Consider the following 24730-nt stretch of genomic DNA (forward strand, 5'->3'; position numbering starts at 1 on the left):
TGTGGGTTGCATTGTATTTCTATTGGACAACGCTGCATTTTATTTCTTTGGAATGTTAAAAACATTGTACCCATCACCTGTCGGAGGAGTAGGAAGAAGTTCTAATTCTGAATAAGTGTCTCACTTTCTATTTAATTTCACTTTTCATACTCAGCTTTACTGAGGTTTTGCTCAGGAGTAAAAGCAGTGAGATGGAATGCAAAGCACATGAAATGTGCACAAGGAAAATTAGCTCAGAGAGCTGTTTGGATCTTGCCGTCTTTATGATCTCAGGCACATCCTTTCCCCTCTTTGTACTTTAATTTCTTCTTCCTAAGAAAGAGAGAATAATAATGGCTGAAATTTATTGAGTGTTTATTATGTGCTGAACATTCTTCTAAATTTCTACCCTAGTAATTTATTTAATCCACACAACAAGCTTTTGAAAGGTAATAATGATAATTGGTACAATTATTACTCTATTTTGACAGAACACTGAAGCACACAGTGTTTAAGATTAATTAACCCGCCTAAGGTCCCAGAGTTAGTAAGAAGTAGAACTGAGTGGTCTAACTCGATTCCATCCTTTATTTCTTCCTGTACTTCTATCTCATAAATTGTTTTGAGGATCAATTGAGATGGTGTCTGTGAATGTATTTAAAAAAATTTTTTTTGTTGAAAAATAGTCCGTTTGCAATGCTGTGTCAATTTCTTGTGTACAGCATAATACTTCAGTCATACGTATACATACATACATTTGTTTCCATATTCTTTTCCATTATAGGTTACTACAAGATATTGAATATAGTTCCCTGTGCTATACAGAATAAACTTGTTTATTTTATATATAGTAGTTAGTATCTACAAATCTCGAACTCCCAATTAATGACAGTTAATTTTATGCCCATTTTTCCTAGAAATAGTGAAGATAAAGCTATTGTTTTTCTTTTGATCAGCAAGTCTATACATCTTCCTTGACATCCTGATAATTTCAGAGCTAAAAAGAAGACTGTGTCTGTGTTTTTAGTACATTATTGAATCACAAGTCTTTAATTCAGAAATCATTATTTTATTTTGAAAGTAGATTGAAATAGATTGATTAGACATAAACAGTTGGCAGAGGGAGTATCAAAGTACTCACTAATAATAACATTTCTAGGAATTCTGAAGCCATAGTTAGGAAAAGAGAAATTTGGGGAAAATTGTGAATATATGCATTAATACATTTTCTCAGCAATATTTACATCTCTCATCTAAAGTTACCTTGTTATTCTGCAAAGAAACTACTTGATCAGGTCATAAAAATCATTACTTGGAACTGTAGATTCATCAGAGTCTGTTAGTGGTTACAGTCTGATTTCTGCTTCTAAACTACTTTTAAAACAGTCTAGGGGAAGAGAGTTTTTAGGAAACCACATCAATTTTTCTCTTACACCTCAAGTCATATTTACAAATTTTATTGACACAGCCCTCAGTACAACCTTATGTATACAAACTTTAAAATACTAAAGAATTTTTCTAATAATTGTACTGTTTTCATTAAATTTACCTTAGAATAGTTTTAATTTTATTATAAATGAAGCCATACGTCACTGATCTTTAAGCAATCTTGCCTCCCTTAGTTTTTACCACTTTGTGAGAAGTCAACAAAATTTGATAGCTGAAGCAAACATCCGGATTAAGGTGAAGCAAAGCACATGTTTTAATATATGTTCCATCCTCCATATTGTGAAGCAGGCAACACACACTCACACACTCACACACACACACACTTTCTGAAGAGGGACAGAGAGAAGTAACAAAATACTCGATGGTTATAACTTCTGGTGTATAGATCTTTGTGCCATCAGTCTGACTTTCAATACCAGTAGTTTCAGCATCATCAGTATATTTTATTTTTATCAGCTTCATGGATTTCTGTTTTCTGCAAACTGAAATTTTGCGAAAATTGAGACAAACTCCTTTACATTTTGGTTTATTTCTTGATCGGGAGTGAGTATGTACTAAGACAGAAGTTCTGTCTTCGGCAACTTTGGAAGTACCTTTCTGATTCCAATGCATGTGCTGTCTATTTGGTGACCTGGACAGATGTGGTCCAGTGCTGTCACTAGGAAACAGTCTGCCTTTGAACATTGGAAACAAGAAATTTGTATCAGCTCAACCTGGCAAATTTCTTCTGATTTTACTTTCATCTCTCATATTAACAGAAATGAACCTAAATTTTCTAAAACAGCTTTAAATGTCTTATCTGGATCATCTGGCCATTGAGCTCTGGAATATCTGACAAGGTGTATTCACTAATTCATCTGTAGGGATGGCTGAAAACATTCTCTCGAGGCCTTTGGGAATTCGGCAGTTGAATCCAGATGACAGCTTTATCAACTAGAGGGTTCAGTGGACCTTGGAGAAATTTAAAACCCTTGACTATAGCTGCTTCTTTAAAGACTTCATTAGTTTTTACTACAGTCTTAAAAGAAGTAATGATTCTACCCTTTAAAGAGTTTTACTATTGTTTTTTTAATTCATTGCATTATTTTTGTTCATTTTTACATGTTTTTGCATGTAAAGCAAGTGATATTGTATTTACTTTGAACTTTTATGATTATTTGCCTCATAATATAAGGAAGAATTCATTTAAAGCCACTCCACACCTATGCTGTTATTTTATTATGTAGTTTATCTGTTATGACCTTCCATGATGCTTTCATAATACTTGAGTTTATTGCCCCAGCTTTCTCTTAGACTTTACTAACTTTACTATAATGCATCAGTATCCATCTATGTAAATACTTTTGAAAATCAAAACAACTAACACATTTTGTTTTATGGTATCTATGATTTTTCTTACATATCTTTGTCCATCCTTCAGTCTTTATAACAAGATATAACAGTGTTCTGTCGCATAGACCTTATAACCCCTTAATACCCTACTTCTAAAATGAATAAGCTTTAAGAATATCTATTAAATGAATGATGTGATGGATGTAATAATTTTAAATTGCCTTGCAGTTATGCATTTTTAGATAAGAAAAGTAGAATTCCTAAAGCATAGATTACTCTTGTGAGCTGGTCATTTTTTCCCCCTAATCTTCAGGTGTTATCTTCTTACAAATGAAGCCACTAGGCTTTTCTTGTGATCCTAATATTTGGTTACTTGAATATGAAACATTTGTGGTGGTAGTGATGTTATAGAATTAGCAGCAACAGAAGAATCACATGGAATCAGAGAAGAGCCTTCATCGTGATCAACGTCATGACGGACTGTCCTATGTCTTGAAGGCACTTCTCACAAGACCATGCTTGGTTATCCTAGTAGCATTTGGAATCATGGGTTTCATTTCACCATGTTTGCAGATCACTTTTGCTGGTGGGGTGAGCATCAACCCAACCCTAATCAAGAATAGAGAAGAGGTAATATTATGTAACATGATATGTTCTGCAATCAGAATACCTGTAACAAATCCCAGCTCCACCACTTACTAAATGACTTTAAGCAAATGAATGAGCTTCTCCAGATCCTCATCTGTAAAAAAGGAATAATACTAATACTAATACTAATACTAATATCTGCTTCATATAGTTGCTGTAAGATTAAATGGGTTAATATATGTAAATCAGTTTGAAAGCTATCTGACATTTTACTATCATTTAGTGAGATTTTTTGCGCATCATAATTTTCAATGCAGAAATGTTTCCATATGGTGGAAGTTGGTCTACCAGTTTCATTGAAGAAAAAAAGAAAAATATAGCACATTAACTAGTATATGTGATAATATACTAAGAATGCATCAATGTAGTAATGGTGTCATCTAAGAATTGTCTGAGCATCATTTTAGTTTTACCTTTTTGTTGAGATTAACTGTGGAATTTGCTATCACCCAGTATGATCCCTGCCTTCAAGAAACTTTCATTTTGGTTAAGGAAATGGACATTTAAATACTTAACTAGATACAAGACAAAGGATGAAAAGTCTGAACTGAATGTTCAGAGGGTGTCATGTTTTAGCTGCAGTATTCAAAGATGTATAACATTTGCACTAAGCCATGAAGGATAAACAGGTGGAGATGCAAGAAAAAAGTTTTTAGGCTGAGGGAACACCATGAATAACTAAGTGTTTTATTCATTTGGACCCTTTAGAATATAAGTAACTGAAATTAAATTCAAGCATACTCAATTGTTTAAAAATAACAGAACAGTTTACTGGCTGGTGTAACTGTACAACCCAGAGGTAGATAGAGCTGCCACAGCTGGACCCAGATGTTCCGATAATGTCTTTAAGCATCTGCCTCTCTCCAAGTCTTAACTGTGCAGTTCTCTGTGTTGACTTCATTTGCTGGCAGGTTTGACCCCTCTTCACCCTGAGGCAGGCTTGCTCTCAGGCTTACATCTTAAAAAGCTTTCATTCCTAACTGAAAGGGAGCGTCTCTTTCCTAGCAGATGTTAGGAAATGTGACAAATGTGCTGTGATTGGCTTCCCTTGGTCACATGCCATCTGTCATCACCGAGGCCAAGCCAGATGGGTGTACAGAGGGACTTGGTCTGATCAGTGCAGTCCCATCTAACCACCAGGACTGAGAGTGGGGAGAGGAGGCTTCCTGAATTTACGTCTGGTCTACCAACAGAGGAGGGATGGTGCAAATGTGATAGAATAGAGAGGATGAAGATGGATTATTTTTTTGACTCATCTTTCTCTCCCTTAGAGAATGCTGTGAACTAAAGGTGAATCATTAGTGGGACCATTGTAATTCCCCATCACAGCCTCCCTGATTGTCTTCTCTGAATTCTTACAGCATCTATATACTCCACTAAGCAATGTAACATTGAATCACATACTATTTTATAATCTATAGTGAGACTGTGTGTTAGTCAGTGTTATATCTGTCTCTCTAACTATACATCTACCTATGAGTTTTTTTGGTAAGAAATTGACTCACATAATGATCAAGGCTGGCAAGTCCAAAATATGTAGGATGGGTTAGCAGGCTGGAGACCAAGAGAACCAGTCTTCCTGTTTGAGTCTGGTGGCTCGAGAATTCTGCTAGAGAATTCTCTCTTGCTGGAGAAGTCCAGTCTTTTTGTCCTATTCAGATCTTCAACTGATTGAATATGGCCCACTCATATCTTGGAGAACAGTCTGCCTTATGGAAAGTCCACAAGTTTAGATGTTAATCTCATTCAAAAGCACTCTCACAGAAACACTCAGAATAATGTTTGTACCAAATATCTGGGTACTCCATGCCCCAGCCAAGTTAACACACAAAATTCACCATCACAGGTTGTTTTTTATGTTTACCCTTATTTTATCTGTTCCCATTCTCTTTGGAAATATTTCAGTTCCTGTTTTGCTGTTCCAGAGAAATGTAATTATTTTTGCACCAAAAAGGAAATTTTTATCAGTTGATTTCAATTTCAGTTCTTTTTTGGAAAAGGGTTTTCTTTATGACAAAGTTAAATTGTAAACAAACAGATATTTTTCCTAATAGTTAATACTTGAAAAATAGCTTTAGCCCTTTTGAAATTACTAATATTATCTAAAGCCAAAAATGGTGGTGAGGGGACTGGTTATTTTTAAAGAAAGTGTTTAAATTGTTCTATTTAGACTGTTTTGTTGGGATGAAAGGTTGCTATTTTATGCGAAGCCAACTCAGTATTAGAAAGAATTCTTAAGATTGTTTAAGTAGCAATATTCGATAGTATGTTTAAAATATTTGATATATTTTTCATATTTATGAACTTATCTGTTATATCAATACAAGCCTTTAGATTAAAAGCTAGATTGGAATTATTATAACTTCTAGGAGGGCCTCAGGCAGAGTACGTAAGTTTTCAGATTTATCTAAGAATCCTGTATCCATGTTTTTATTTCGTTGTGGAAAAAAGCAATCGTTTCAATGCATCTTAAATGCAAATACAATTACTGTCACTTATATGAGGGAAGTCCTCCCACCTCTTATTCTTCCAAATCCGTTATCCCTTGCTGTCACCATCCAAGTAATTTTAGAGCCTTAGACATATGCTGGCCCCAGACAAAAATATACTCTTAGGCAGCTGTTGGGCTGAATGAGAGTTAAAAAAAAGAAAAAGATATATAGCTACGTCAGAATTAAGATAGGTTTGTTGTTATTGTTTCTACTCAAGTAAATATCTTTAAAATCCTGAGGTTTCTTTATAATGGCTGTTGAATTTCACATTAATCTTACATAGTTTTGTAATGTTTATCATGTTGCTATTTAGGGATGAAAAGCTCTAGAAAGAAGAAAAAGGTAACAATAGGTAAAGGAGAAGAGTTAAGGAGGAATAAAACTGAAAATAACAGACAAAGTTGGGTCCTGCCTGCAAACCTAGTGCTCATCCACGGGATAACCTGGATCGGATTGGGCTCGGTGTTTTCTCCTGTGTTAGGGATGTTTCTTACAGATGAGAGAGGCAAATAGACACCTTCTTTGCTTCCCAGCATTTTGACTACAGATAATGGCTCAAATCTATAGACATCCTCAGACCAGGTCATTAGGATCTTTATATCACTTGAAATACAATTCTCGATGCAGATAACTATGTATCCTTCCCAAGCAAAGAAGAGGATGTGCATGGAGAACTAAGTTCTGGGAATCCAGGAGGTCGTACCTTATAGTAACTCCCTAGTTATCTGGACCTCAGTCACTCAGGTTCCTGCTGACACAGAAATCCAGTCCCTCAAGAAATGGCCTGGGTTGTTCTTTTCCTCATTTATCCCATAATATTTATGAAGCTCCTGCTGTATATACAGCACTATGCTAAGTACTAGGGATAAAATAACAAGTGTGATCTCTCAGTCCCGGTCTTTGAAATCTCACCCAGCTCTGAAGGTCCATCTCAAACATTGCCATCCATAAAACCTCCCTGTGAAACCCACCAAGCTTGATCCCACCCTGCCCATCCAACTCACTAACTCATCCGACATTGTGTCCCCTGCCACAAGCCAGGCCTGTGATTTTAGACATGCTTTGTATCTCCCACGTCCACCTGAGACACTGAATAAACATATACACAAAATGTTATGATAACTCACAGAGGAAAAAATGTGACAATGAGTGTGTATATGTCCATGAATGACTGAAAAATTGTGCTGAACACTGGAATTTGACACAACATTGTAAAATGATTATAAATCAATAAAAAATGTTAAAAAAAAAAAAAAAAAGAAAGAAAGACAGACAATAAACCAGTAAGCAAAAAAAAAAAAGAAATGCCTGTCCCACAGTGCCAGACTATAGCCTAGGCTGTCCTCAATGGCTTTCTGGAGCACGTTTCTCCCATAGTTTTTTTGGGTTTTTTTTTTTTTTTTACAAGTTTGGTTGCCTGCCTTTCTAGCCTCTACAAATTAGAAGTAAATGGCTAGGAGTGAGGAAAGGGTTTCAGTGAAACATTCTCTCATCATTCTAAGTGAAGTAAGCCAGATAGAGAAAGAAAAATACTGCATGATATCACTCATATGTGGATTCTAAAAAAAGAAGACATTAATGAACTCATCTACAAAACAGAAATTTCGGGGGAGTGATGTAGCTCAAGTGGTAGAATGCATGCCTAGCATGCACAAGGTCCTGGGTTCAATCCCTAGTATCTCCTCTAAAAAATAAATAAATAAATGAACCTAATTACCTTCCCCTCCACCAGAAAAAAAAAGAAAGAAAGAAAGAAACAGACTCACATAGTAAACAGACTTATGGTTACCAGGGGGAAAGAGGGTAAGAAGGGATAAATTGGGAGTTCGAGATTTGCAAATATTAACTACTATATATAAAACAGATAAAAAACAAATTTCTTTTGTATAGCACAAGGAGTTATAGTCAATATCTTACAGTAACATATAACAAAAAAGAATAAAAAATATGAAATGAATATATGTATGTATATGTATGACTGAAACATTATGTTGCACACCAGAAATTGACACACTGTAAGTGACTATACTTCAATTTAAAAAAAAAAAAACCTAAATAATTTGGGGCTGGAAAATGCAAAGCAACATTACCATAGTAACGGTATTTTCATAATGACGACCTGCTCCACTAAGAAAGGTTAAACAATACTTTTCACTCTTTGTTTAAGGTCATGGAGAATTGTATAACAATAATAAGACGCTTTAAAAGGGGCAAGCATTGGTTATCTGGAAAAGTCACTGTGGAGACCTGGAGATGGTCTCCCAAAAGTTCTCCACTGGTGAGAAGAGAGGCAGCAAACCCCCCGTTAGCTCCATTGTACGTTCATGTGCCTCTTATTGCCAGGATATGTTGGGTTTCTATTATTCCACTTTTAAAGAGTTGTAGTCACCAGCCTTACTGAGATGGCTTCGATGATCCTTAAAGAAGCCTACTACATAATTAAGTAAGAGATTTAAGGAAAGGAAGGAGATTAAAAACAAAACACATGAAAAATAGATAGACATCCTGGTCAAGCCCAGACCTTCCATAATGGATGCTTTAAGGTATGGTGGGAATTACATCTGATTTGGCTCTTTCATTATTTCGCCTGTTAGAGTTTCAGGTCTTCAGGAGAAAGCTTTTAAACTAGAATTTTGTAAAGCAGCCCTTTTCTTGAATACTATGCAAATAATTTCATAAGAAAGAAAGTTATGGTATTAATTTTTATAAACAATTTTGCATTTAAAGTGCTAAGTTGTTATTTTTGACTATTAAAATTGCATTAGACCTCTCAAAATCTATTTAGAAAAAGAATGGCAATAGGAAGGCCGGCCCATTGTATTTTTCAGAAGAAAGCTGGTTTTCACAATATTATTCACATTTTGTAAACAGCATCAGTGAACCTGCACATGAAAGGTTAAATGTTTGCAGACCATTCTTTTTTGCCTCAAAGATCAGAGACAAATTACTATTTTTATTTTACATTCCCTTGATGAGGATAATGATAAACATCTGTCATTTCAGTGCTTAGATTGCAAAGAATCCTACTGCAATCCTATAATTTAAACAAAGGAAAAAATACATAGTCATACACAGTATTCATACGGAAAAGAGCATGATGGAGAATTTGCTTAAGACTGGGGGTTAGAGAAAAGGGAGCATTTGCTCTCTACAATTTCTCAGTTAAAAGAAAAACTCCATGTATTTAATTTTTCCCATTCATCTTAGACATGTTAGAACGGGCACTTACTCCTTCTTTCTTTCTAATATCAGAAAAGAAATTAAATTTGCATTTTGAATTCTATGACTCCCCATCGTGTCCATGGTATTAACAAGGTAGTTAAGAGTTGCATGTGACTGTGTGTCTACTGGTGTTTCCAGAAGCTAAAGAGAATTTCTGATTGTTTTACTGGTTACTCTGGAATGCTTCTATTTTTTTTTTTTTAATGTTGAGAATTAAAACGTTCAGTGTTCTCCATTCAGTTTGGCACATTGCTTATTAATTGCCTCCAGTTTCAAAAAGGGAAGGTCAGTGTCTTTTGCATACTTTGATATGCAAAAATGCAAGTAAGGCAAAGTGTTAGGAATAGTGTGAAGTGGGAAAATTCAGTGTTTCTATATGAAAATATGGATGGTGATATAATTTTCCTGGTGTTTCGTATTCCTGGAGGTTCTTTTAATACTGTTTATTCTGGTTTTCTCTTTTGGCTGAATTATTTATTTATTTATTTATTTATTTATTTATTTATTTATTTATAGAAATATCAGTATTTAAATGATATCTTTTTCTTAGAAACTCTTTTTGCATTTCTTATTTTATCTGTGAAACTGACTTGATCTATTACGGATGTTTCCCTGTTTCATAATATCTCTTGATTTTTTTATATGTAGGAAAAAAAAGGAAACAGGTTTAACATTATATTCATCTTAAATTTATTGAACACATTTCAGCTCTCAGAGCCTCAGGATGCTCCTCTGTAGGGTGACAATAACAATGGTACCCACCTCCTAAGGTTGTGGTATGAATCTCCTATGTAAAGTGCTTAGCACAGTACCTGGAACACAGTAAGTTCTCGATAAATGTTCCTGGGAGAGGTAGTATGTTGAGGCTGAAATGCTGTCATCCCCACCCGTTAAATCCAGCAGTAAAATCCCAGGATGTTTCAGATCAGAGAGACAAACTGAATTGAATTGTATCCACTGTGGAGATTAATATTGCTTTATGTAAAAGATGTTTTCCTCACAAAGCTGTAGGTCAAGTGTTCTCACTTATATGTGTGTGTGTGCGTGTGTGTGTATATAAACACATATATAATTTCATAATCATTTTATCATCCTCACTATAATCAAGTAGTAGTGGATCCTAACTCATCAACCTGGGGTTTCTCTGGTGTCCAGTTTCTCTAACAAGTAGGCACTCTTGGAGACCCTGAAATGCACAGAGGCAGCTTCCTTGATTTAGGTGAATCCTCGTGTAGTGCTAACTCCTCCCCTTCTCCTCATTGGCTGGTGCAGCAAGCTCTGTGCTAGATGCTGAGAAGGGAGAGATGAACAAGACCCCGGAGTCTGATAGGGGGAGAAGCATAAAAATAGGCTGGTATTAAATAATAAAAGTAGTACAGGACACAGATGAAGTACAGTGTGGGGAGTGGCAGAGGATGTAAGGGCCATCAGGAGCTCATCTAGAAGAGATGATGTTGGAGCTGGGTTTTGAAAGATTAAAAAAGGCCTTCACAGATGGGAGGAAGAGATTCCAGGCAAGGGGTTTAGCTTGTGGGAAACATGGAGGTATAAAAAAATACAGTTTGCCATTTTTTTATTGCCTGAACTGAAAATGTCTTATGTTCAAATTTTTCATCTTAAATTTTCATAATGTGTATTGGGATTCAGGTAACTCTCTAACTCTTATTCCATGAATATTCAGAAAGGAAGAAGGGAAACTAACATGTATTGAGCACCAATGAAGCCCTTGGCTGGGTCATTTCATATGCCTTATCTCATTTAGCTTCTCCAAGTTTTCCCCATGTTAAAGTGTGTCCCCAGGTAAAAGATGGGGAAGCTGGGGCTCAGTTACATGAAGTGAAGGGTGGCCACACAATCAGTATGTGATAAAGCCTGAATTTGAACCTGAAGTTTTCACTTTCAAGTACATATTCTTAAAATGATATCACTGTTACCACCGATCTTTAGAACTTGAGTTCAGCGTGGAGCACAACTGCAGTGATTTTTATGCCCTGGAAAGAAGTCTGGGAACATGATTGGTTGTTTTTTCTTTTTTCCCTCCCATGGCTTTTTACCTATTTATCCCAGGTCCTATTGTGCTAATATCATGACTACATAAGACCTGATTGAATTCTTTCTTTTGGTGACCAAACCATTGGAAAAGAAATGGTATAGGAAACGACTGTCTTTTTTTTTTTTTAATTGAAGTACAGTCAGTTACAATGTGTCAATTTCTGGTGTACAGCACAATGTCCCAGTCATGCATGTACATACATATATTCATTTCATACTCTTTTTCATTAAAGGTTATTACAAGATATTGAACATAGTTCCCTGTGCTATACAGAAGAAAATGGGTTTTTAATCTATTTTTATATATAGTGGCTAACATTTGCAAATCTCAAACTCCTAAATTTATCCACTCCCACCCCCTTTCCCCATAAGATTGTTTGCTATGTCTGTGAGTCTGTTTCTGTTTTGTAGATGAGTTCATAGTGTCCTTGTGTCTTCTTTTTTTTCGATTCCACATATGAGTAAGATCATCCGGTATTTTTCATTCTCTTTCTGGCTTACTTAACTTAAAATGACAATCTCTAGATCCATCCATGTTGCTACAAATGGCATTATTTTATTCTTTTTTATGGCTGAGTAGTATTCCATTGTATAAATATACCATAACTTCTTTATCCAGTCTTCTGTCATTGGACATTTAGGTTGCTTCCATGTCTTGGTTACTGTATATAGTGCTGCTATGAGCACTGGGGTGCATGTATCTTTTTGAATTAGAGTTCCCTCCAGATATATACCCAGAAGTGGGATTCCTGGATCATATGGTAGGTCTATTTTTAGATTTTTGAGGAATCTCCTTACTGTTTTCCATTAATGGCTGCACCAAACTACATTCCCAATAGCAGTGTAGGAGGGTTCCCTTTTCTCCACACCCTCTCCAGCATTAATTGTTCATGGACTTTTGAAACAACTGTCATTTTTATAAACTTCCAATCCCCTCTCTTACTGTTGTAGCAGTAGGATGCCCCAGAATGTCCTCCAGTTGTCACCCTGAAGTATGGCATCAGACTCTTAGGACTGGACAATGATTGTTGTGTTTTAGAGTGAGCACATGTTAATATTTTTAAGGTGTTAAAAGAGCAACAGAAGTCTATGTAAATATTTAGAACTAATTTCCATCTATCTTTGTTATGGTTGATTTTGTGGCCTACAAATATGCCTTGCGCACATGTGTATTGATCCAAAGTTAAGCTTGTCATTTATAGATCCATATAAACTGTTCAGCAGAGTGCTTTGTCAGGAACTGACTGGATGATTGAAAACCTAGCAAATCAAAGTATGTACATTTCCAAAGAAAAGTACTTCATGTCCACATTGGAAGCAATAAAGTATTCCTTCCCCCTCTTTTTTTTTGCATTCATAATTAAATCTTTCCAAATGCTAGAAAGTAGCCAGACCACTAACAATATTTGTATCATGTTCTGGGGCTTAGATGGTTCAGCCTGACTTGGAATGGAGACCATTTGTTCTAAATTGATTTCAATGCCAAGCCAATAGGTCAGCCCTTAATGATGAAGATGCCATTCCAGCCCAGCCTCTGGTGGATAAGCCAAAATTAATTAACTCAAGTTGCATAGTATAGGAAACAGATGCTTCTCTCATGTTGCACAAATAAATTCTTTGTGTATAGATGTGTTCTGTTTTATTCAAAGAATAACAAGTTGGAAGTTATAATTGAAAGTTTTTCACAATGGAGCCAGCCTTTAGTAGTGATGACAGAAGCATGAGTTTATATAACAAATTCCAGCAAGTGCATGGAAAAATGAATTATCCTCTATATCTCTTATTTTGGCTCCAGGCCAGGCCTAGGAGATTTGCTTTTAAATCCGAGCTGATCCAAATGCTGATCCATTCCAGAGCAGACCTAGGACTTCCAGGACAACACCAAGGTTATTTCTAATCTGTAGAATCCCTGGAGAGGTTTATATCTGCCTCATACGTTTGGATTCAGTTCTCTGGCCAGTTTGCAAATGGCTGAAGATTAGATTGTTCTCTAGAGGTCTGTTTTTAGGTGCACTGTTTATCTGGTTATTCATCTAAACATTCATTCAGAATTACAATACTTGCTTTTCCTAGGTTGTGGCAGGCTCAAGGTAGAATAATGACTGCATGACTCTGATCTCTTTTCAGAATTCATGGCTGTTTGATAAGGTAAAGATATTACCATCTAGTAGTAAGACTCCAGATTCAGTAAACAGGAGTCAGTCATCTGACAATGTCCGGTACTTTTTTCCTTCTGAATAAATGGGAAATAATCCATGTTTTCTTTCCTTTCTGTCAGACTGAAAATGATGAAAATGGCCAAGCAGAAAACTTCTCAATGGACCCCCAGTTGGAGAGGCAAGTGGAGACCATCCGCAACCTCGTAGACTCCTACATGTCTATCATCAACAAATGTATCCGAGACCTGATTCCAAAAACGATAATGCACCTTATGATCAATAACGTAAGTGATTATAAACTGTCTCCCTTGAACTTCCTACCCACCCTAGTGTGGAAATTGCTCACATTCTCTTCAGCTTCTCTGTGATATTTTCTGGATGGTTGAAATACCTATTACCTAGGTTTATCCTTTTCCATTACAAGTGATAGATGATTGACCAGTGGAAGAGAATTTAGGGAAGAAAACATAAAACTTCTAGCTACAGTACTGTGGTATTCCCTGTTGGCCATCTCCTCAAGGAGGGCATGAATTTGCTTATAGTAAAGCAGAGAGAAAATTCTATAGTCAGGGTGTAAATCAGTTGCAAAGCCAGCAATAAAACCAGATAGCCTGGCTGCTAGACTTTGAGATTAAAGCCAAAGATATTTATTCTTTTCTACACACACACACACACACACACACACACACACACACACACACACACACACACACACACAATATGGTAATATGACTATTTTCACCTTCTAAAAACTATGGAATGTTATCTTAACCTGGGAATGGGCTTTTTGCCCTTTTCCCTTGGATACAAAGTCAGTCACCTTTTCTTTTCTAAGGTAAAGATGGTAGAGCCACAGAGCTCAAAGTTCCTGCTCGACTAGCCACCAGTTGACCTATACTGCATAGAATCTCTCCCTTTTCATGGTCATTTTTATAGCAGTCAGGATAGGGTACTTAAATTACATGGTCTAGTTTGGTTCTTTTGGTAGCTCCTTTGTTAAAGTACAAATAATATTTATTTGAAAATGTATTTTTTAGATAAGGTAGGTTATAATGGGGTGTTTTATAGCAAGCTTTTCTGACTCTTGAAAAGTGAGACACCAACAGTTTTATTCCTGGTTATCTTCTAAGGACACCTTTTTATTTCAGTCAATGATATATTATAAACATTTGTTTATAACAAATAAAAATTAGGTGGTAAAGTACTGAAAAGACCCCCACACTAGAATTCAGGTGAAACCTGGATTCTACCCTGGTTCTGCTACAGACTCTGTTAACTTAAGACAAATCACTTAAATTTATTATATCTATTACCTCCATATGTAAAATACTAATCATAGAATAGGCACCTGGCTTAGGGATTTGTTCCTGAAGATAATGTATATGACACTACAATGAAAAATGCAATTTAAGAGACTAATATGGCTACCTACTTAAGAACTATAAATAGCCATTATCCATATTTTAAGATTCCTTTCTGGTATAGCCATTATGGAAAACAGTATAGAGAGGCCTCAAAAAACTAAAAATAGACTTACCATATGATCCAGCAATCCCACTCCTGGGCTTATATCTGGAGGAAACTCTAATTCAAAAAGATACGTGCACCCCAATACTCATAGCAGCACTATATACAATAGCCAAGACATGGAAGCAACCTAAATGTCCATTGACAGATGACTGGATAAAGAAGTTATAGTATATTTATATAATGGAATACTACTCAGCCATAAAAAAGAATAAAATAATGCCATTTGCAGCAACATGGATGGACCTGGAGATCATCATTCTAAGTGAAGTAAGCCAGAAAGAGAAAGAAAAATGCCATATGATATCACTCATGTTTGGAATTTTGAAAAAGAAAAAAGAGGACACTAATGAACTCATCTATAAAACAGAAACAGACATAGTAAATGGTCTATGGTTACCGAGGGAATGGGGGTGGGAAGGGATAAATTTAGGAGTTTGAGATTTGCAAATGTTAGCCACTATATATAAAAATAGACTTAAAAAACCTAAATATCTTCTGTATAGCACAGGCAACTATATTCTATATCTTGTAATAACTTTTAATTTAAATGAATATATGTATGTATATGCATAACTGGGACATTATGCTACATACCAGAAATTGACACATTGTAACTGACTATACTTCAATTAAAAAAAAAAAGATTCCTTTCAAAATTCTGTTTCTAAATATGCCCATCCATTTGTTGTTCAGGATCTGTTGGTTTCTTGACTTTAAGAAGCCACCAACAGTCACGTGAGCAATCTTGTTTTTAACTCTATCTTTGTATACATTTCGTTTATTCAAATAAGGTTATTAGGATGCTTTGAAGTATCAGCAGCAGGTAAACAATGTATTGGAAATACATTGGAAACTATAAATTGTATTTTTAAGCCTGATCAATGGCCTGACCTGAAGCAAATCATTTGGCCCCTCTGAGTTGAAATCAGTTTTAAAACTGCAGTAAGAACCCTGAGCTACCCCACAGAATTGTCAGAGAACTTAATAAATGTGGCTAGATGCCATTTTGAAAAATATAAAGTACTAAACAAACAGTCTGTGTATTTCTAAAATTACCCTCTTAACTTCACTTAAATGAGTTCAGGTTGTTTTGCGGTGGGATCCAGGCACTTGCTTATTTAAACATTTTCCTGATTAAGTATCATTTATCTTTTCACTGTTTTACCGAGAGTCATTAGTGCTGCCATCAGTTCAAACGCTTCTCTGCTCTGTACGATATTAAATCATCCGCACAGGAAATAGCACTTCCTGTCTATAGCTGTGAGGACTGGCTTGACATAAATTAGTTAAAGGGAAGGAAAAAAAAAAACCCTATTGCAGATTTATCCTACTTTCACCTTCTCAAGGAAGACACACACACAAAGGAACATGAGGGTAATCGCCCTCTCCCCTCACCGCTGTGCTCACTTGCTTTATGAACTGGCTAAACCCCCATCTACGGAGGATTCGCCATGGAAGTGAGGTTCTGCTAGTTGTCTTGAGGGGAGATCTCACAGAAGAGTCATGAGAAAGGAGGCTTCAAGTGAGACTTGATCTCCAGGGTCAAACCTCAAAGCAGAGATGAACAGGACTATGGAGAAAGCAAAAACATCATGTCGTGCTGGATTCTTAAGAAATTATGGTTATCATTATTTAAATTTAACTTTTCCGATCTACCAGAAAGTAGTTTTACATGTCTAGGGTGATTGCTTTTCTCTGAGTATTATTTTTTTTCCTGCTTTCTTACTGCATCTGTAAAAATGTATCATTTTATATATGCAATATATATTTTACATTTCTACAAATAATTCTGTATACTTCAAAATACAAATCCCTTTTTTCAGACGTACTCATGTTCTCGTGCCATCTTATTGTACGGAACATCTGAGCCTTTTTCATTCTTTCCGAAAGCAGCCTATTGCGTACAAGGAACAGAAACACAGTGAACACCCAGCACTGTGGCATGCACATGTGTCGATTTTTTAACTTGGTTTAACGTGACGAGATCTTCAAGTGAGAGAATTAATCATAGAATCACAGCAAGAAAACAAATACTCCGACTTCTTATTCTGAATTCCATCCTCTTAACCCTGCTGTGTCTGTAAATGACTGCGGGTGCAAAAGCTAGTTATTTCCCCCGGAACCCATCAGTGCCTCAAGCTGGGTCCTCTGTTTGTCGACTGTCACTACTGAAAGCGGAGTTGTGGCCTTTCCTCTTGGAAATGGGAATGGCTACTCTGCCTTCCGAAAAAGAATATGTTTCGGCCAACTTTCATGAAGTTCAGAATTTGGTGGGCAGTTTCCTTCGAAAGTTTACATTAAGTGTTCTGCCACTCAAGTCTCCATATGGAATTGTTTAAGAAGTTTAAAGCCAGCAATAAATGCCTTGCCTCAGACATACTGTAAGCCTTTGTCTATTGAAATGCAGCAGCTGTTTCATTGCTTAAACATACCAGGTAACAGAGGCACAAAGAAATAACAGGTTTATGACAGGCGGTTGTTCTGGACAGGCTACAGTTGAAGCAGAGAGTTTTGTTCGAGACGTTAAAGTTAACACACACACAACGCCCCACGGCCGGCATGTGTTGACGGCCTCTTCTCTGTAGCTCACGCCACCAGAAGTTCTCCATCAGAGAACCAAGTAAGTGGACCCAGCTTTCTTCGAAAAGTGTCAGCAGCAAAGTGGCACATAATTCTGTGTTTGAACCCACAGGACAGCCACCTGTTGGGCACTCATGATTTTGTCCAGATTCTAAATGAAGGAATTGAGGCCCCAAGAGGTGAAGTGACTTGCCCAAGATCATACCGCTGGAGGTGGCAGAGTCACGACTAAAGTGCATGTCTCCTCATCGACCATCTGATACTCTCTCCATTTCACCATCCGATAATGCACGTGGCAGGTTCAGAAAACCGTCAGCCAGCCTCCTCAGACTAAGAGGCTCCGAGCCCCGCAGCACACACGGAGGCTGTCTTCCCAGAGGGTTCACTTTACTTAAAGATTTAATTAGGGTTTGTCTGAATACGGGAAACAATGGTTTGAATCTTAACTAGTAAGTAATTTAAAACATTGTTCCTCACATTCAAACAAATGCAGATAAATCTGAAAGAGATTGTAAAGTTTTTATGAAACTTTAAGAACCAAATATGAAACCTAGAGGCATTTCACACTTGGAGCCAGTGCCCTGGACGCCTGGAGGTCCACATTAACTCTCCTCGGCCATGGGCGCTTTGGTGGAAAATTAGTAACATGTGCCCCAGTTTCAAAACTTACTGTACTTTAATGTGTGTGAAGTGGAGTGCTATTTTAAATGTTCATTATTTGAGGGGAAAGTACATCTTAAATACCAGCGCACTGATTTGTTTCCACGGGTCAGGAATTCTGCCTCCTGTTCAAGAAACAGATCCAGACCAGGACCCAGAAGCCCCGCTTGTGCCCCCACCCAGCCCCCATCACTCCCCACCAAGGGCAACACTCCTGCGTCCTTAGATTAGTTCTGCCTGTCCTCGAACTTTGGAGTCATACACTATATGCTTCTTTGTGTCTAACTTCTTTGTTCAACCTTTGTGAGTCAAAGGATGCTACTTTTTAAAGAAGGAAAACTTCATTGGTCTCTAACACAACAAAATCCCTAGGAAATGGAAAGGTAGCTTGAGTACAAATGAGAGAATTGTGAGATCTCAGAGAACCACAAAATGCTCACCAAGCCCCTCTCCAAAACTGAGCAAAATTCACCTTCTCAGTTAAATTTTCATATGTGTATTCACGTGAAAGAGTTATCACTGTCCCATTCTGTGGCCCCCACGTCTAGAAACCAAGAGACTTTAAGGAAATGGTTTTCTTAGTAACTAAGTTGTGTGAAAACCCTAGAAATGTCTCTTCTACTTGTGAAGGCTTTAAAATGGTCTTAGTAATAAAGACAAAGAAAGTTAAGAATCCAAACATACTGCCAGTTGCTAGAGAAGGGTTAAAGTAAGAAAGAGGAAAACATGTGGAACGTTTTTAATGACCTCACATTCCTTTACACTGAGCAGAACGGCGTGGGGCAGGATGCCTGTTTATCTAGCCTGCAGAGCTCGAAGTGGGATGAGGTTTTGTGTGTGAGAAATTTTTTGTGAACCATACGAAGATGTGTAGGTTATAAGGTGTTATAATAAAAGGCAGAAATATTATTCCAAATCTCACACCCAAGTTTAGTTAGTTTATGTCATGTTCTGTGAGGTACTTTCTAAATGCTCTTCTCTAAAAGGGACCCACTGGGCCTCCAACTGTACAAAATCCTTGAGTTAAGTATTTGTACCACTGACATACAAACTGCCCAGAAAGTCCCTGAAGTGTCTGGAAACTCCCCGAAGTCCCTCTACCTTTGTTCCAGTTGTAGCACGACCAAGCTAAGGCTAGCAGGAGAAGAGTCTTCCTAAAATTGTTCTTAAGTGCAAAATAAAATGTGGACTTACAGCTCACCACATTGAGCTGTATCACTCACTGCTGGCACTGTTGCTCTAGCCTCCTATTTATTCGTCTCTTTCTACCTACCTAATGCTAAGTCAGACTATATACTGGAAAAAGGGGAATTTTTATTTACGGAGCAATGACTCAGTGCTCCACATCATGCTAGGCGATTTATATTCAGTATCACTGAATGCTCGCAACAACTCTTGAGACAGCTCCTACCATGATCCTCGTTTTACAGATCAGGAATCTGAAACTGAGAGGTTAAGTTATTTGTCCCCAAAAACGTGTTAAGAGCTAGGACTCAAATACAGCGCTATCTGATTCCAAAGAATATGCCCATAACCACTGTGCTATATTGTCATTTTGTCTCATGCTCACATTATTCATGTTATTTCAGAACATTGCCAAATCTTTTAACTAGCAGGCAGATTTTCGTGTGTAACATTTTGACATGGAAGAGTTGATTCAAGGCAGATCTTTGATCAGAATGCTGAACTGGGCTCTTATTGTTTCATTTCGTGGTTTGTTTGACAGTTGCTCCTTAATTCAGATCTGCTTTAAATCTATTCTTGGAAGGATCTTCTTTTAAATTGTGTTTAATAGATTCTAAGTGATACTCCAGGAAGATGTAAAGCTTCAAAAGAGTTTAACCCAACTGATGGTCAATGCCAGGAAAATTGTCTGGTTTTGAGTCTGGAGTTGTACCATCTCTCCAAGTACGGACACACACCTAACAGTGGAAGATTTGTGCAAATGTACATGATTCCGTGGGCAACTGCAAGTGTGTTTAGAAGCAAATAAATCTTCAAGGAGGGGAATGAAATATTCCTGAAGCCAAATTTACTGTCTTTGCTCTAAATCTGACTTTCCTTGATTTTCACTTTCTCTTCTCTCATTCACCCAAACCTCAATGTTTGAAGTGTCTCTGTTCTTTTCTTCCTTGCCCTTCACCTCCAAACAGCAGCAAGTCCAGTTGGTTTTTCCTTTCTAATATCATTTATACATGCCCGTATTTTTTGTTCCACTGCAGCCTTGCTCAATTGAACCCTTATCGTCTCGTAAATGATCTGTGATGGTCTTCGAACAGATTTCTTTATCTCCGCTACCACTCTTGCAAATTCTTTTCAAATCACAACCAGATTGATTTTCCTAAAACTTCTTTTATTATTTTACTTAGTTGTTTAAAAGCCTTCCATGGCTCCCCATTGCCAAGTGGATAAAGTTCAAACACTTTTCCTTGGCATTCAAGCTCTTCACATCTGGCCCCAGGTTACCTGGCCAAATATACCTTCCATAACTATCGCACATGAACCTACTCCACCAGACAGTTGCCCGAATACGTCTTGTTGATTAGATTACGTCCACATTTGATTCTCTCCTGGTTTACAGAATATGTGCAGAGAAAACTTTTTATTTCACCACAGTGAAGCTTAACTCTCTGATTAGGAAACCTATTTACATGGTTTGAGACCTTTAAAAATATAGTGAAGCTATGTGTTTTTCAGTCTTGTCATCTCTGAGTTACAAATTGAACTACAATTCAGAAATTTTGAGCATCTGACAGGCGTTCTATTGTCTGTCTGAATTTGTAACAATTAAATACACTGGCCTTGGACCTTTCTTAGAGAGATCCAGCATCTCTAGATAAGCGTTAGCTTTCTCATTTAACAGAGAAACTGAAAGAGCCAAGCCGGTTTATTTTTCTGGGCTTAAGTTAATTGCTGCACTTGTGCACCACTCTAAAACAATGTTTAAATGTAAATTATCTTTCCTGAGCACCCAAAGTAAGGCATAGGAGTAACAGAAAGAGCCCTAGACTTCAAGCCAGAGGATTTGGGGTTCAACTTAATGTTGTGTGACTTTGGGCACGTTACTTAAACTCTCTGAACTTCAGTTCCTTCGTCTGTAAAACTGGGGTGATACTCTCTGTCTCATAAACATGCAGTGAGAACTAAGTCAGATAACTTGTGAAGGCACTCGGAATCACAGTCACATTCACTTTTTTTTTTTAATTGTAATATTTCTGACACGAAGATGCATGTTACACCCGTGACATCTTGGCATTCTGGTGTAGTTTAGTTGATGGTGCCTTTGCTTTCTCGGTGGCACATAAAAGAGTGGTGTGTCTTAGATTTGATGAAATACGGTGATGGGTGATCTCTCCCTCCAGGCTGCATCCTCCCCATTCTTACCCTGCTGCAGGATGCCCCGCCCCTGAGACGTCTACAAATTGTTCATAGTTTAGTTTGTTTTCATCTGTCTGTGAACTGTGGAACCTTATGTCAGTCCTCATCACTGTTACGCTCCTACTGAAAACTAGAAAGCAAAGAGTGTATCACTTTTTTTTTTTTTTTTTTTTGGTAAATCAACTTGCGTAATGATACATGGTTCTGTATTTAATAAATATTCACTTAATGGTGCTAATTCCACTTTTGAGATGACACTGAAACCTAAGGCCTTAGTAGTATTCCAGTGGTTTTGGTCAAAGCTAGGGCAAGGACTGGGACTACCAGGGAATGGATTCCTCGTGTTCTTACATGGGTTTCCTTGTGCCATTGTTTCCTGTTGGAAATACCGCTGCTTACCTCCTGGTGCCTTCCCTCGTCTCTAAGCCAAGCAGCCTCAGATAACATTGCGGAAATGCCCGTCCAGCCAATGGCCCTATTCTGGTGATGGCAGGGGTTGGCCCTCTTTTCAACAAATCTATGTCTTTCTTTCATGTCAACAGCCATAAGACAGAGGGGAAAACCGTTACTGGCACCAGTACTGAGACTGGGAGGATGATGAAGAAAATAAGAGTAAACAGATATACAAGGCGTCCCTTTGCCCAGAGTGGATTTTCGTGGATTTTGTCCACAGGCTCCGAACCAGTTTATCATTTAATCACTCATTCACTCCCATTTTTTTACTCTTCTGTGATGACCTGACAGGTTAAAGATTTCATAAATTCTGAGCTCCTAGCACAGCTATACTCTTCAGAGGACCAAAATACACTGATGGAGGAATCTGCAGAACAGGCTCAGCGCCGGGATGAGATGCTTCGAATGTACCAAGCGCTTAAAGAAGCCCTCGTGATCATCGGCGACATCAACACTGCCACTACCTTCACGCCAGCACCGCCTCCTGTGGACGACTCCTGGATACAGCATTCCCGCAGGTAGGAAGATGGCCCTGCATTGCCTGAGGCCTCCAAGCTTGTCCAGCATCATTTTCTGAATGTGCTTCCCTAAACCAATATGAACCTAGAGAAAAAAAGAGAAAGATAGTTAAGTCCAGGAACCTGAGAGATGGTCAGATGATCTCAGCTCCCTTCAAAACCAAGCACACGATATCCTTACAATGGAATGTTATACAGTCATGAAAAAGAGTAAGTTCTTTTAAGTGCCAAAATGAAAAGACAGTCCAATTAACGTGAAGCTTAAAGAAAAAAAAAGGAAGTTGTAGAACGTTGTGTTCTGTTGTGTACAAAAAATGCAGTTTATATACATAGAGAAAAATGTCATCAAATATAGTTGAAAAGAGTACCCAAGAAACGATATTGGCTGTCTCCATGGAGTAAGAAGGTTGGGAAGAGAAACTTCCTTTTCCTCGTTTACCCTTTATACCTTTTAACATTCCTAACATGTATCTGAGTTGCTACTCAGGCAAAAAAAAAAAAAAAATGCTTCTTAAAAAGCAGCCAGTTCAGGGGTGGGTAGAGCTCAGTGGTAGAGCACATGCTTAGCATGCACGAGGTCCTGGGGTCAATGTACCTCCACTTTAGAAAAAATGAGTAAATAAACCTAATTACCTCCCCTCGATACAAACAAACAAACAAACAAAAAGCAGTCAGTTATAAGACATTTTTTAAGGATGAATTCCGGCGGAAAGGAGGCCGGGCAAACAGCTGTCGTCTCTTTCCCCAGGTCGCCGCCTCCGAGCCCCACCACCCAGAGGAGGCCGACGCTGAGCGCGCCCCTCCCGCGGTCCACGTCCGGCCGGGGGCCCGCGCCCGCCATCCCCTCCCCGGGACCCCACTCGGGGGCGCCCCCAGTGCCATTCCGGCCCGGCCCGTTACCTCCTTTCCCCAACAGCAGCGACTCGTTCGGGGCGCCTCCGCAGGTGCCCTCTCGGCCCACCAGGGCCCCTCCCAGCGTCCCCAGGTGAGTGCTCCGCGCGCGGCCGACATTCAGGGGATGCTCTTTGGTTCTCCTTCTCATAGCAAGACAGACAAAATTGATTTGGAAAAGAAAATGGCAAAGATACTCTCATACACGTTGGCAGTTTTCGCCCGGGAGGGGGATCGTGGGAAAACTGCTGAGCCTGCGACCCCACTTAGTAACCAGTATATGTGGCCTAAACCTCTTCTTTATCAACTGGCACAAACCAAATAGGACCAAAGAAGCCTGGGTCCATGTGAATGACGCTTTGGCAGCTGTTTGTAGAGTTTGACCGGGAACTTTGAAATGAAAGAACCCTGGCTGAGCCGCTGCCAGCTGGGCACTCCCTAGGTCAGGACAGCATCACCAGCTACGGCCTGGCCTTCACTGTTACCAAAGCAATTCTAGAAAATGCTGACTTCAGGAATATTATCCATCTGCCCTCTGAACTTTGACTCTTAAGCCCAATATTATCAACTTTAATGTAGGCTGAGTTAAAAATCCAGCTGATGAATTTGCAATTTTTTTAAAAAACTGTGCATAGAAATATGATTGCTGTGTGCAATCACTAACCATATATAAAATAAGAACACAAAGAATACTCTACATTTAAATAATACATTTAGGCATTTATAAGCAGATTTTCAGGCTTAATTGTGAAACCAAATAGCTGATAAATAAGTGGAACTTGAAACATATACACATATGGTTGAAGCTGCATTCTCACCTTCATACATTTACAGTCAGTATATGTACAATGTGTATAATCAGGGATTTTTAAAATAAAATAAATTAGGGGGTTTTTTAATCAGAAATTTTAAAAGGAAAGAAAATAGCCCAAACAGAAAGTTAAATTTTTAGTTCAGTTCAGAAGATTAAAATGTTTGTATGCCCCATGAAGGAAAACCTTACTATGCATGCACGCACCGTAAAGAGAGAGGTGACTTCTGTCCACCCAGGGAGCCTGAGTTACCTCACTCTGTGATTATGGTGCCTTCGTGTGTTTTGATCTTCAGGCTGTTGGGTGTAATGAAGAGAAGGGTCATCTTAAACCAGTAAGCAGAGGGAGGTGTAGCAGGAAGAGAAAGGGATGTGGGATCAGAAGACCTGACTTGGGCAACTCTTTTAACTGAGCCATGAGTTCCTCATCTATGAAATAAAGACATAACAGGGCTGTTTTCGCAGTCGTATTTGAAATAGTCTAATAAATTGTAAAGCATCATCATTTCGGTCCCCATCAGAGAGGATATATGTACTATCAAAGCAATGCATTTTTTTGTCTAACCTCAATAGGTT

The 24730-nt window shown here is 38.0% G+C and overlaps 1 protein-coding gene across 5 annotated transcripts in view; it reads left to right on the forward strand.

Moving 5' to 3' along the window:
• Positions 1-24730, forward strand: part of DNM3 (dynamin 3) — a 459300-nt gene that overhangs the window by 406855 nt on the left and 27715 nt on the right. For all 5 annotated transcript variants that reach the window (XM_010984527.3, XM_010984524.3, XM_010984526.3 and 2 more), the window contains 3 exons: positions 13453-13617; positions 22226-22452; positions 23201-23437. In XM_010984527.3, the coding sequence (XP_010982829.1) occupies positions 13453-13617; positions 22226-22452; positions 23201-23437 (629 nt within the window). The remainder of the gene's footprint in view (positions 1-13452; positions 13618-22225; positions 22453-23200; positions 23438-24730) is intronic.

This window comes from Camelus dromedarius, chromosome 23 (assembly GCF_036321535.1).
Source record: "Camelus dromedarius isolate mCamDro1 chromosome 23, mCamDro1.pat, whole genome shotgun sequence".
NCBI classification, from domain to species: domain Eukaryota; kingdom Metazoa; phylum Chordata; class Mammalia; order Artiodactyla; family Camelidae; genus Camelus; species Camelus dromedarius.